Source organism: Sciurus carolinensis, chromosome 1 (genome assembly GCF_902686445.1).
Source record: "Sciurus carolinensis chromosome 1, mSciCar1.2, whole genome shotgun sequence".
Classification (NCBI taxonomy): domain Eukaryota; kingdom Metazoa; phylum Chordata; class Mammalia; order Rodentia; family Sciuridae; genus Sciurus; species Sciurus carolinensis.
In genome coordinates, this window is record NC_062213.1 from 191,305,668 (window position 1) to 191,320,129 (window position 14,462).

General features: G+C 39.6%; 1 protein-coding gene across 1 annotated transcript in view; it reads right to left on the reverse strand.

Annotated features, from left to right (window-relative positions):
* The window catches only part of Maco1 (macoilin 1), a 60,468-nt gene extending 46,319 nt beyond the window's left edge, over positions 1-14,149 (reverse strand). Inside the window, 1 exon segment of the mRNA XM_047567652.1 lies at positions 13,868-14,149. Coding sequence (XP_047423608.1) covers positions 13,868-13,947 — 80 coding nt within the window. The 5' untranslated portion in view covers positions 13,948-14,149.
* Between the last annotated feature and the right edge of the window lie 313 nt (positions 14,150-14,462).

Sequence of the window (14,462 nt, forward strand, 5' to 3'; positions counted from 1 at the left end):
TATATTAAGCAAGGTATGATAGCCTCCTGGTCATTTTTTTAAGGCATTTAAAAAATGGCATAGGGCTGGGGTTGTAGCTCAATGGTAGAACATTTGCTTAGGATGTACAAAGCCCTGCACTCTCTCCTCAGAACAGCAAAATTAATTAATTAATTAAAAAGGGCATGAAAATGTATTAATTTTCTGAATAAGCCTTTTTCCCATAGAGCTATCTCTGGAATGTTGCTGAATGAGACATGATGTGTACCTCATCGTGTCCAGTCATTACCATTCCCCGGCTGGAAAAGGAACAGGGATACCAAATGCTCTCTGCCCAAAATGCCCCCAAGGCATGGCAGGATCCCAGTCTAGTTGGCAACACTCCATTTCACTGTTTAGAAAGCATTATCCAAAGAATAGCAGACTGCTTTGAATACTTTTAGCAACTGGATCATTTAAACCTAAGGCAATACAAAGTCTTTGTTGGTGACTATTCTTTTTCAATTCTGTAACTTCAAGGTGAGGGTCTTCTTTCTTATACATTTAATTGTCCAAGCAACTATTTTAAACCTTTGAAGTTCTTGACACCTATTTCTTAATGAGTCTTAGTTTAGAAGTAAATATATCTAAGGAAACTTGATCTTTCACAAACATATGCCATACACTCAGTTTTCCTCAGGATCCCCTTCCAGGTGGGCCTGCCTCTAAAATCAAGAGACAACCTAGTTAACAAAGCTGACTTGCTCAGAAAATAAATTCTATCAAACCATTTCAATCTTAAAGAGTTTTAGAAAATTTAAGAAAGCTGCCTGATTCAGTATTCATTTAGCCCTTTACATCAGAAAATTATGTTCATCCTTCTGTAGGTATATGCACAAGTTAAAAAACAATAATCTAAAATGACTGCTCATCAGGGTAGAAACCCTGACTAATCCAAATTCTGAATGTTCTAAGATTTTGCAAAATCCAAAGAGGTGATATTACACATGGGAATTTAAAACATTATGGAATTCTAAAATATCTCTTTTAAGCTATGAAGAATATATGATTAAATATAATTTTATATGGTTCATTATATGACTTATGGCTAACCAGATGTTATTTTGAGTCTCCAGATCCAAGCAAATTTGCTAATAATGATAAAATTGTAAAGCCTAACTGCAAAAACACATTATTCTCCAAAATTATATATTGAAATAGGGCAGACCAGAAATACCTTTTGATGGTCTTGTAAGCTATTTCTGGATGTCAATAAAAAGAGAAAAGGCAAATGCAATTATTAGGCTTTTTGGTGGTGAGTCTTCAAAGCAGAGATTTTTCTGTAAGTTTTTTTTTTTAATTCTATTCCTATTTATAACCATTTTTAACCTGAATCTATTTAGTAATACTCTCCATCTATGGATTAATCATCTATGATTAATGAGAAGTAGCAGTGAACATTCTTTTTCCAAGTAAAGTGCACCTTTTCTCCAGTATCTCTAGTTACTGTCACCTACATCATTTTCTGGAGCCCACATAATTACCATAAGATGGGCATCAATCCTCAGTACCTGACCTTTTCCCCATGCAGACTAATGGCCATTTAGTTCACTTGGTCCCCACCACAGAAATGAGGCTGTGGAATATTTCACTGGCTGTACTAGTAGTCATCTATCTCAATCCTAGCTTTCCTGACCTCTTGGTAATGGCAACTGTAAATCACCTTTAGCATTCAGTATGTGGCAAGATACTTCCTACACTCAGCTGCTTTGTCTTGTCTCTTATCCAAAATATCTCCCTACTGGACATCATCTCTAGAATATTTTATCCAGCCCCTTATATGGCTTATACTCATGCTGAAGTTTCACCCTGGCCAATCTAATTACAATCTTAATACTCGAAGTACGGTTTGTGGACCAGTAGCATCATCACAAATAAACGGTTTAGAAAAGCAGAATTTCAGGGTCAACTCCAAACCTATTTAATCTAAGCCTGCATTTTAACCAGACCTCTAGGGCATTTATGCATACATTACAATTTGAGAAAAACACAAGTGCCATACCATGATTTGAAAGTCCCCTTTGAAATTCGTGTTGAAATTTAATCCTTAAATTCACAGACTGAGGGCTGGGGTATAGCTCAATGGTAGAACACTTGCCTAGCAAGTGTGACGTACTGGGTTCAATTCTCAGCATCGCATATAAATAAAAATAAAGATTCATTGACAACTAAAAAAATATTTTTAAAAAATTCATACACTGATGGTATTTGGAGGTGGGGCCTATGGAAAGTAGTTGGGATTAGATAAACTCATCAGGGTGGGAACCCCATGACAGGGCTGATGGCTTTGACAAGAGGAAGAACCAGGATTAATGACTCTTGCCTATAATCCCAGCAATTTGGGAGGCTCAGGCAGGAGGATTCGAAGTTCAAGCCCAGCCTGGACAACAAAGTGAGACTGTGTGAAGGAAGAGGAGGAGGAGGAAGAAGGGGAAAGAGGGGGAAGGGGAAAAAGAAGAGAAGGGAGAGGAGGAAGAGATGAGGGAGACTTGAGCAGTTATGATACAGCAAGAAGACCTTTACCAGAAGCCAAACAGATGCTAGAACTATGTTCCACAACCATAAGAAATAAATTTCTTTTTTAAAATAAATTACTCAGTATCAAGTATGCAGTTACAGCAAAAGAAAATGGCGTAAGGCAACGTCACACTGTCATGGAACTTCCATTACATTCCATAATTTCTCAGAAAGAAGACAATCGGTACAGATAATCAGCACTTATCTCCAAACTGCTGACCATCCTTCTCTCAACCAGAAACATTTAAATTGTTCAGGGTCAGTTCTTCCATTTTTCTACAATTCTTTCTGAATCACAAGAAGATTCCACCTAAGTACAGATAAATCTACAAGAATAACTTCTGCTGCTACTCATCCTTTAGCACACAGCATGAGCATCATATCACTTCCTCAAAAAAGTATTCTCATGTCAGGTACAGTGGTACAGGCTGTAATCCCAGTGGCTGGGGAGGCTGAGGCAGGAAGATCAAGAGTTCAAAACCAGGCTCAGCAAAATCAAGGCTCTAAGCAACTCAGTGAGCCCTTGTCTCTAAATAAAATACAAAATAAGGCAGGAGATGTGGCTCAGTGGTCAAGTGCCCCAGAGTTCGATCCCCAGTACCAATAAAAAAAGGATTTCTGGCCCCAAAGTAAATATTAGGACCCCATTAAATGCTCACAGAGCATCCTGTACTATAAAAGCATTTACTCAATTTAAATTAAATACTATTTTGTGTAATTGGTTGTTTAGATGTAAAGCCTACACAAACAGAAGGATCTGGACATTGTGTTCCCCACTTCATACCCTCTGTCCAGCACAGCAGCTAACAAAGGACATTCCAGGAACTTGAACTCCCCCCCCCAGCAATTGTTTGTTGAATGAATGACCTGTAATGAAGAGTTTAGGACCAATAGGGTACACAGTTATCAATGTGCACAGTTAAAATGAAAATAGGAAGAGATGACCCACAGGTGACTCAGAAGGGTGTCTCTAATCAAAACAACAAATACAGCAACAAAGATACCAATACAGCACCTGCCTAAAGGATTATCATGCACCTGCTCCCAATCTGTTCTGACTGTTCCTCACTAGGAGAAAACAAATGTAATCAGCCTTGTTCTGGGTGCCAGACTATCATACCGTTTGGCCCACTTGCTACTGAGTCTTACTCCAGCAATGATTCTCAAAGTATCTTTTGATAAGCCAGAAATTTAAGAGGTACAGAAAAATGTAAAACCACACTTCTTGTCTCATGGACTTATCATTGTTATTTTTAAATGAACTAATAAATGTTTTCAATCTTTCTCATTTTAATTTCTAATACAATAAATATTGATAAATGTAACCCATAAAAACCAAAGCTCTTCGAAGTTCTCAATCTTTTTGGGGCAGTCCTGGGGATTAAATCCAAAGGTGCTCTACCACTGAGCTACATCACCAGTCCATTTTATTCTGAGACAGGGTCTCATGAAGTTGCTGAGGCTAGCCTTGAACTTCCTGCCTCAGTTTTCTGAGTCCCTGACATACAGTCCTGTGCCACCATGCCCAGCTTGGCTTCAATTATACTTAAGAGTGTAAAGTAAGGTCCTAAAACAAAAACAAAAAAATTTTCTGAGAAATGCTGAATTATGGAAAATTGTGTGTAAGCCTCAAAATAAAAACCACTGCTGGTAGTCTGAAAGCATATCCTTATGTAAAATCCAAAAAAGGGGAGCAGGCTGAAAAGACCCAAGCTATTCCATGTACCTTTTTTCTATTTTAAATCTCCTATAAAGGAAGCCTTTCTAGAGCAAATACACACATACACACACCTACACACACACAAATACATAAACATCCACTACAACGACAAATATAACAGCATGAAACATAAAATTTAAAAGAAAAAAGTTACCTAGAATGGAAATAAATTTTAAAAGTTTTTAAGAATTTTGTGATATAGTATTTTTATAAGGGACTATACAGACTACAGAGATACCAAGGTCAAGTATGTGTTATAACCTAATCCAAGTGGAAAGTTTGAAATTTAGAATTTCTGCTTCAAAAATACCTTTTATACTAGGGATTGAACCTAGGGGCACTTAACCACTAAGTCACATCCCCAGGTCTTTTCATTTTCAATATTTTTTTAGTTGTCAATGAACTTATGTATTTACTTACTGACTGACTGATTGATTGATATGTGGTGCTGATGATTGAACCCAGTGCCTCACACATCCTAGACAAGCATTCTACCCACTGAGCCACAACCCCAGTACCCCATTTTCACTTTTTATTTTGAGACGGAGTCTCACTAAGTTGCTTAGGTCCTCAATAAATTGCTCAGGCTGACCCTGAACTTTCAATCCTCTGGCCTCAGTTTCCCAAGTCATTAGAATTATGGGCATGTGCCACCACACCCAGCCACCACACCCAGCCAGAAATACTTTTAACAGTGTGAAATCTGTGGGGCTTAGGATGGGGAAAGATAAAGAAACAAAATAGAAAAATAAAAATAAAAATAAAAACAATGCTCAGGCTTTAAAAGAGTTGTGTCAACATGTATAAATATTTGAAATTCACTTAGTAAGTGAATCAAGTACTGCTGTCACTGGTAGTATGTTCATCTACTTAACCAGACCTTACTATATAACACACTTGTAATCTTTCCCAAATGCTTTCACATTAATTATCTCATTTTATCTTCACAACTGTGAAGTAGGCAGGACAGTTATTGTTATTTTACAGGAAAAAACCCTGAGGAACAGGGAACTAACAGGTTACAGAGAACTGCTGAAAGAGCAGAAAGACAAGTTAGGAGACTGCAGAGAAGAGTGTTCATTCGCATGAAACCCTATGATGCTTTTACGGTGAATCTCTACATGAGAAGTGAACTTGTTAAACATAAGCCTGTTTTTGTTAAGTAAGAAATACATGTTTGTTTATATCAAGAAAAGATCCCATATTTATAAATCATATAACAGCAACCATCCTGAGGCAGAACGACTAAGGTCTTTTATTCTTGCACATCATCATACTACTTTAATTTTTTTTAACAAGCATCTTACTTCTTTTCAACTTTTCATTTTGAAATAACTTTGGAACTACAAAGAAGTTGTAAAAATAACACAAAGAATTCCCTCATACCTTTCTCCCAGATTCCACAAATGATAAGACATTTAACTTTCTGTTAACATTCTCTCCCTAAATGTGTTTACATATTTTTCCTTAATTATTTGAAAATAAGTTGTAGCTGTAATGCTACTTTATCCTTTAATTTCTCTAAAACAAGAGCATTTTCCGATGTGACAATACAATTATCAAAATCAAGAAATTAATACTAATATAGTACTATTATCTGATCTATAGACCTTATTCAAATTTCAGTAATTACCTCACTAATGTCCTTTATAGTCAGAGATTAATCCTAGTCCAGGATCATATTTTGTGTTGAGCTGTCATGTCTACTTTGATTTTTTTAATCTTAATGGAGAGAGATTCTCTTTTTGAGAGGGAAAAAAGATTAATGGCCTTGTGCAAGACACTCCTGATACCTACCTATGGTTTCACATGGAAAATGAACATTATGACACTTGCCCTACATGTAGCAGGCGTTTGAGAAGATCATATAAATTATTACACATAAGCATCATTTAGAAAGGATGAAGGGACATGATACACTGAAACAAAAAGAGGAGAAACTCTGGAATTAAGAGATATATGTCTCTGGCAAGTAACTAAACCTCTGGCATCCTCCATTTCCTCATCTGAGAAACAAGCTAATACCCTTAATGAGACTAAATAAGATAATGAAGATAAAGGCAGTATGCCAAGTATTTTATGTGATCTTTCTCACTCAATTACAGTATTCCCCTCATATATTCCAGGTATACTTTCCAAGATCCCCAGTAGATGCCTGAAGCCTTGGATAATACTGAATTCTACGCATACAATGTTTTTTCATGTATACTCATGATAAAGAATAGTTTATAAGTTAGCAATAACTAATTATAAAAATAATAAAATTTATGAATAATTTACAAATTGGTTATTTATGGCATTAACCATTAAATATCTTCCAGTTGTGGGTATCTACAGGTAATAAAACTGAGGAAAGTATCTGGGCAGGGTGGTGCATACCTGTAATCCCAGCAGCTTGGGAAGCTGAGGCAGGAGGATCACAAGTTCAAAGCCAGCCTCAGCAACTTCATGAGGCCCTAAGCAACTCAGACTCTGTCTCTAAATAAAATATAAAAATGGGCTCAGGATTTGGATAAGTGATTAAGCACCCATGGGTTCAATCCCTGGTACCAAAAAAAAAAAAAAAAAAAAAAAAAAACTGAGGAAAGAGAAACCTCAGAAAAGGAGGGGACTACTACAGCTTTATTACTACCCTATAAAAACAGTATTACAAATGAGAAAACTGAGTTAAAATAGGTAAATGACTGGCTCAAGATCACACAACTGGAAGCAAAGACATTATTTGAACCCACACCCTAAGACTTCAAACCTTTGTGTTTATCTTACCATATTTGACTTTCTTATCTTATAAAATGCTCAATAAATATTTTCTTCTTTATATCCCTTCACATACATATATGCATATATTCAAGTTATATAATTCCTTAACCTTAGAGAAATGAGTCTTTTGAAAAATGAGACTATGTACATTATCAGAATAAACCCTCAATATCTTAATTCATAAATTTCCAATTTGTAAACTTAATTTGTAAATACACTGCAGAAAACATTTCAACTCGAACACTCTTTATAGAAATAACATTTTTGTAAAAAAAAAGGGACAAATCAAGCCTGAGTTCTGACAACATTCAAACTCCTAGAATGATCACTGTAAAAGAGAAACATGCAACCTAAAAATAAAAAGACAACTCATTTTTTTAAACAAAGAAGAGGCACAATGAACTATGACGATTACCTCATTATGCTTAGAAAAAGGTGAGAAAACAATTCACCACACCTAAGGAAGAAGGCGCAAGCTCAAGCCCAGTTTCTCTCACCCAAGACAGGAATTCTTGTTTTGACCATGAACATGGCATTCATTCTCTCTGATATTCAAGTGTCCTTACTACAAGATAGTTCTGATTTTAATACCAAGCCACTTATTTAGTTTTTAAAAGATAAACAAATACTATAATTTAAAAACAGATTATTTCTTGCTACCTCCTCTGTGCTGGGCAGGCAATGGATCACACAGTTCAAATGCATCAGTGAGGGGCTGGGGAGATGGCTCAGTCGGTAGAGTGCTTGCCTTGTAAGCACAAGGCCCTGGGTTCGATCCCCAGCACCAAAAAAAAAAAAAAAATGCATCAGTGATACAGATGGATATATCTAAAGTGGACTAGTTGGTACCATTTCAAGCTACTAAATCCAAAGTTTCTAAAAAAAGAAAAAGCAACAGAGGAGATGGGATGAGGGATAAATTACTTCTGATGTCACAGTGCCATGACTCAAAGTAAGCACATCGTCCATGATAGCAGAGGAAAAAAAATAAAGGAATAAAGGCCTTGCTATGAAAGGGCCTCAAAGGCTGGGAAAGTACCTTGGAAGTCTGAGAAGCTGAGACCAATTTGATGTCAGTTAAGGTAAATGCCAAAATAAGATATAAACCTCAGGGCTGGGGAGATAGCTCAGTCGGTAGAGTGTTTGCCTTGCATGCACAAGGCCCTGGGTTCAATACCCAGCACTGCAAAAAACAAAACAAAAAAAAAACAAAAAACAAAACTCAGGGCTGGGGATATAGCTCCGTTGGTATAGTGCTTGCCTTGTGAGCCCAAGACCCTGGGTTCAATCCCCACCACTGCAAAGAAAGAAAGAAAAAAAAAAAAAGATATAAACCTTAAAGTTGATCCAAATGTTTTAAAGCTTCCATTGCCAGGACACAAGTGCCTGAAGGTGAGGGATCATGAGGAAATAGAGCCACTCCTTAAAGTTTTTGAGATAATCCACAATGGAAAAAAGTCCAGCAAAAAGTATGCATTCCTACTGTTGATATGTACCATTTAACTCATGCAGTTTGCCAGGCAGCCACCTTTTTCTTCTGGACCTAATTTCTGAACAAAGTCCAAGTAGAATAATTATACCCAAATCTAGTAGGCCTAGAGAATAAAGTCCTCAGTATGTTTGAAGAGCACACTACATTTTATGAAGAGTAACTTAATTATAGTATTTCACCTAACTGTGATCATGAAATTATACTATGTGACCCTCTAGACTCCACAAAATGGTAGCAGCCTAGAAAATGACAATAAGCACACATAAAACCCAAAAGGATTAACATCAATGGGGAGACCTAGGAGAAAAGGGCAAAGAAAAGTCGCTGAAATATAAGTTTTTACAGAACACAGATTGAGTCCATGATATACGAGCACATAACTACAAAGAAAGCAGAAATAATAAGTTACTAAGCCTATCATTCAAATCAGCCTTCAAGTCTATGGAGGGCCTAGAAAGGCCATGAGGAATCCATGTGCAGACATGGGAATATCACTAATAAAACAGGAAGCTTTTAAGAAAATAATCTGAATGGATCACATTCCTTCCTTTTCCCTTCCTCAACCCAACAGCAGCAATTTAAAGAGATTTTCAAAACACCCAATAAAACTAACCTACCAAGACACTTAGTCAAGAAGAATCATGAGAAAAGTTACTTTTTTTCCCCAAGAGAATAAACTATTAGCAAAAATTAAATGCAAACATTCCAATGTGACAGATTGTTTAAATGTATTTTGTGAAAACCACAAATAAACAGGTTTAGCTAAACACTTCAATTTCTCCATTATGTTCATCCTCCTTTCCCAACCATCCTCTAAAACAATATAGAATCTTTCTTTCAGGTCAGGTTCAGCATTGCTGAAGGTAAAGCCTACCATAGAGTACTGAAATGCTTTCAGGCTGTGAGACTGTGACACTGGTATCTGGGATTCCAATTGCAGAACACTTGTACAATCAAGGAAGGCAGTCTCTGATGACTTTAATAAGCATATCCCAAAGGAGTCTAAAACCAGGCTTAAAGAAACACCATTAAAGAAACAGGAAAAGCAGTCAAGTGAAATCTCTGGAGACCAGACTATTTAGACAAGGGTCTGGAAAAGGAAAGTGGGAAATTAAGAAGGATGCAAAATGTGATCATTTTTAAATGACACTTTTGAAGAGTCCCAAAGACCAGAGAGCACTTTCTTGAAGTAAAGATGGTGAAAAGTGTAATATATACTAGGGCAGTCCTAAGTTCCTACACCTAGTTTTAAGGCATTAAGCTGTGAAAACATAACTAGCAGGTACAGTACTATGCTCTCTTGAGTTTCAGGCAACACTACAAGCAGAATCCAGCACAGGAAGTAGTCATAAATTCACGAGGAAGATATGCTTCCTTCAACCACCAGTAACAGATATAAAATAGTTTCCTGAAGCTAAACATACTTAAAATTCTTAATATACTTGCTTATGTGAGTAACAATTCTAACCGGAGAGACTCAAAATATACTTTTAATGTAAATGTTTCTGCCCCCATCTTCTACTTACTACATTTTTATCTCCTTGTCTTCCTATTATAAAGTCAGTAGTTCAAGAGGACCATGGCAGGGTGAGAGGCTGGGAGCAGACACTACACAGCACCCCCCACCCCACCTGGAGAACTGCTGCCCAATGAGATGCTGCTGGTGCTGGTGTTTGAAGGTGGGCAGGGGAAAGAATCACCAGCGCACCTCCCAGGAAATCAAGGACCTCAGAAGGGAAACAGTCAAGGAGACCTTTCATTATAACAACTTATTTCCATAATTTTCCAAGTATTTTCACGTCTATCCCATCTGAGTGAGAAAATACTCCTGCTCACAGTGCCAACTATCTGACTTCATAAACAGTACAGGACTAAATATAGTTGTTAATGTGTCAGGTTAACTACCAAAACAGTAAGCTAAAATATGGCTCAACAGAAATAACTTTTACCTGACTGAAATTTAAAGTTCTTTGGAACCTCTAAGCTACTGTACAAAATTAAAAGGGTATTACTATGAGGGTTAGGAGGAAAGGAAGAAAAGGGATGGCAGGAATAAGATTCATCAAACTATGTTATGTCCATTTACAAATACAGCATAATGTATCCCACAATTATGTACAATTATAAGGCACCAACCATTTTTTTAAAGAGGGTATTACTCTGGCCAGCTAGAAGGTAAACTCCTTGAAGACAAGGCACTATGTCTTATCCTATAGCTTCCACAACTCCCTAAACAATTAGGTTTTTAATGAATGGAACAGATATTCATTTGCTCACCCAACATTTATTGAACACCAACTGCCTACTCTATGATAGGCTCTGTGTTGGTTCATTTTTTAAAAAACTACACTGAATTTCAGCCCTTAGCAATATGGAAAAAAAAAAATCACCAAAAGATCTTATTCTTGATTATTAACTTGACTGGAATAATATTTCCAGAGCATGTTTGAATTTTCAAATGTTGGGCATACATATAAATGTAGGTAGCATTAATATAATATCTAATATTAACTTTTCTTAAACCTTTCCCCTGAAAGAGAATTCTAACACAGCCATAATACTGACAATAAATATCATTTGACAATCACCTCACCTCAGTAAGAGTTGCTGGACTAAAGACCATGATTAAAGTGTCTCAGCAACAGGATTTTTTAAAAGTAAAACTGAGCAGCAACTGACTCCTTGTTTTGACTACTGGATTTTTGTTTATAGTTGCACCAAATCTTAGTTTTTCCTGCCTTCCTGTTTTGTTTTTGCGGTGCTGGGGATTGAACCCAGGGCCTTGTGCAGGTGAGGCAAGCACTCTACCAACTGTCCCCTTCCTACCTTCTTAAAAGAATAAGCAATACATGTTAAACTGTGAAAGCAACAACATGGCACATAACATTTGCATAGCATACCAGAATTTACAGAGTTTCACAAACTGGAGATATCATTTTCAGTCCTCAAAACTCATTTAACTGATGGGAAAAATGGGGCTCAAGACAGTGGATGCTGCCTGTCCAAATCTGGGATTTTAGGTCTGAATCTGGCTTTCCTAAAAGTTGTACAGACTGAGAACATGAAAATAAGTCCATGAAAGGTTGGGCTATGCCACAGTGGACAGTGGTTATCAAAACTGTCAATGCAGCCTCAGCCCCGGGGTGGGGAGGACTCTATTTAATGGAGACTAAAATTGGTCAGATGTTTAGAAACAAAATTGGCAATAGATGATGTGAAACAATTCAGTAGTCTTAAATGTGATCATGAACAGAAATCTGATATTCAAGAATCCTCAAACATCCTACTTTATAACTAGTCTATTCATTTGGCTTGCTTTAGAAATAACTGGAAATTCTCCAAATCTCTCTTTAGAAACAGAATTGGAAAAAAATATGTGATCTTGTTCTTCAGTTCAGTATTCCTTAATGTTAACTAGGAAGCAAGTAAATTGAAATGCTTTTTTGATATATGATGCCCCAATCAGGAAAGAGGATGAAATGTATTTAGGTTCTTTGAAAGCTGAGGCATGGTTGGTTTTTAAAACTTTTACAAATTAAATTGAGTAACTTGCATAGAGTATTACTATTAACCTTTATAGTAATAAAATGCAAATTTCAAAAGCCATCAGTAAATAATAGGTCCTCATTAAACAATGAATTCACTTCTTCATTATTGATTCACACTGAGTGGCCACTATGGTGTAGGTAGTAAGCCGGGTATATTTGTTTAAATACAAGAAGCTGAAATACAGCAAAAACATGTAAACATTACTGGCTCTCATTCTTCTTGCTATAAATGGAGGTACATCATCTTATGTTACTGTAAATAGTAGCCATTCAAATGTCCCTGTTGTCTTAAGTCTACCAAGTATGTTTAACATACTTTTTCTATTCTTGTGTGACTAGTAAAGTTGTTCAAGTCTTTTTCAATCGCTAAAGAAAAAAGTCTTCCTTTATTCAAGAATTTATACTATGTGTAACTTGAAGAGACCTTTCTCCCAAACCACTAAAGCTACAGATAAAATTATTTTGCTTTTACAGTTTTAGTTAAAATGGTCAGGTCTGATAGATTTAGCATGTATTTTGTTTTACTTTTCCCTGAATCCTGGCTGGCTAGAACACTGCTGGGCACATAGTATTTATATCTGTTGAATGAATGAATTATTCCTATCAGTTAAGGTTCCTTACGTAAGGATACATCCAAGAACTTTTGACTTTGATTTCTTAATGCTTCTAAACGTGAAGTAAAGAAAACCCCCACTGTTTACATTAGTCAGCTGCCTAGGGAAAGCAATCATTCCAAATGTGTAAACAATAACATGTGCAAGGTGTACAGTTTAGACAACTTGGGTGTCATCAACGACTTCCCCTATTTCTCTAAGTCCCACGTTAGAAGAGCTAAATTGTAAAGCACCATGAGAATTCAATTAAACCTGTATCTACATGCTGAGAATTTTCCTTGGCAAACTAATTACTTCTCCACTGAAATCATTTCTTTTTCAAGGCAAATACCATTGAGAACGAACATTCTGAGAAGAACTAGAAAATAACAGACGTACTCAAATCCGGGTTGAGGAAGCTATGACAGTCACCGAGTTGCCCCATGAACCTGTTGTCCTCTCCAGAGCACTGAATTCAATTTCTATTTAAAGGAACACTGCTTTCCTTTAAAGGGGGCAGAGGGAAACCCGAGTTTGGAAGGTTCGAAGAAAAATATCTGCTTGCAATCGTCAAAATAATGTTTGCTGACAAAACTGACATCAGCCTCAGTCTGGAGCGGGGCCACGGGGCATGATGTGGGGGTATCGGCTTCGAGCCTCGATGCCAAGTTGGAAATCCCATGGGGGGAGCAGAAGGCGAAAGCGCGGGCAGCGCGGCCCCGGCCCAGGGCGCCCGCAGACCCCGGGGGCAGGCCGCTGTCAGCTCCCAACTTTGGCAGTCCCCCCGCCCCCGGGCGCAGGGGCCACGCGCCTCGCGCTCCCGCCCGCAAACTCCCAGGCTAGAGCGGGGCCCGGGCCAGCGGAGGTCCGCCGGGGCCCGGGAGCCGCGCCGGGCGGCGCGGGCTGGGCCCGGGGCGCCAGGCGGGGAGGGGGCGCGCCTCCCCTCCCCCCGGAGGGCCCGGGCGCTGCCAACGGCGGCGCGGCGGCTGCTCCAGCCCGCGCCCGCCGCGCCCTCCCGCCCGGCCCGCCGGCCTCGCCACGCCCCGCGCCCCGGGGCGGACCCCCGGCGGGCCGACCGCCGGCTCCCGGGCCGCGCTCCTCAGGAGAGCCCCCGGCGCGGGCGTGCGGCCTAGTCTGGGTTACATAACGGGGCCCTGCCCCTCCAGAGCCGGCCCGGGGCCGCGGGGCCGCGCCCGGCGGAAGGGGCGCCGCCGCTCACCTGCCGTAGATGCCCTCGGTGATCCGGTTCCGCTTTAGGGGGCGGCGGAGCTTACTGCAGTCGGCGTTCCGCCGCTTCATCCTCCCGTTGGGGGGCCGGTGCCCGCGCCGCCACCGCCTCCTCTCACCTCAGCCGCCGCCGCCGGCCCGCCCCGCGTCGGGCCTGGACTCTACCCCTGGGGCCGGTCACACAGACATGGAGCCAGCACCCGGGGGGAGGGGGTGGCACGGGGAGGGGGGGCTCAGAGCCTCCTCCGCCTTCGGAAACAAAGAAATGACAATTCCGGGGCCCGCCCGCCCAGCACCAGCCAGCCGCCTGCCCCGCCTCCTTGGCCCCGACGGACGGCCCTCCGGGCCAATCCAAGGCGTCGCTGCGCCGCGGCCGGCCAATAACAGGGCTCGCTGAGGCAAAACGGCCTCTTGAACCCGCCTCTTTGAAGGACAGAAGAATGCGCCAATCATTAGGCTGTCTGGACCCGTGGCTGGACCTATCAGAAAAGACTTAAATAGAGGCTTATAAATAGGCCCTATAAATATAACATGCTATATTATGCCTTGTTGCGAAGGTACCCTCATGATTATTGGATTGCGCTTCG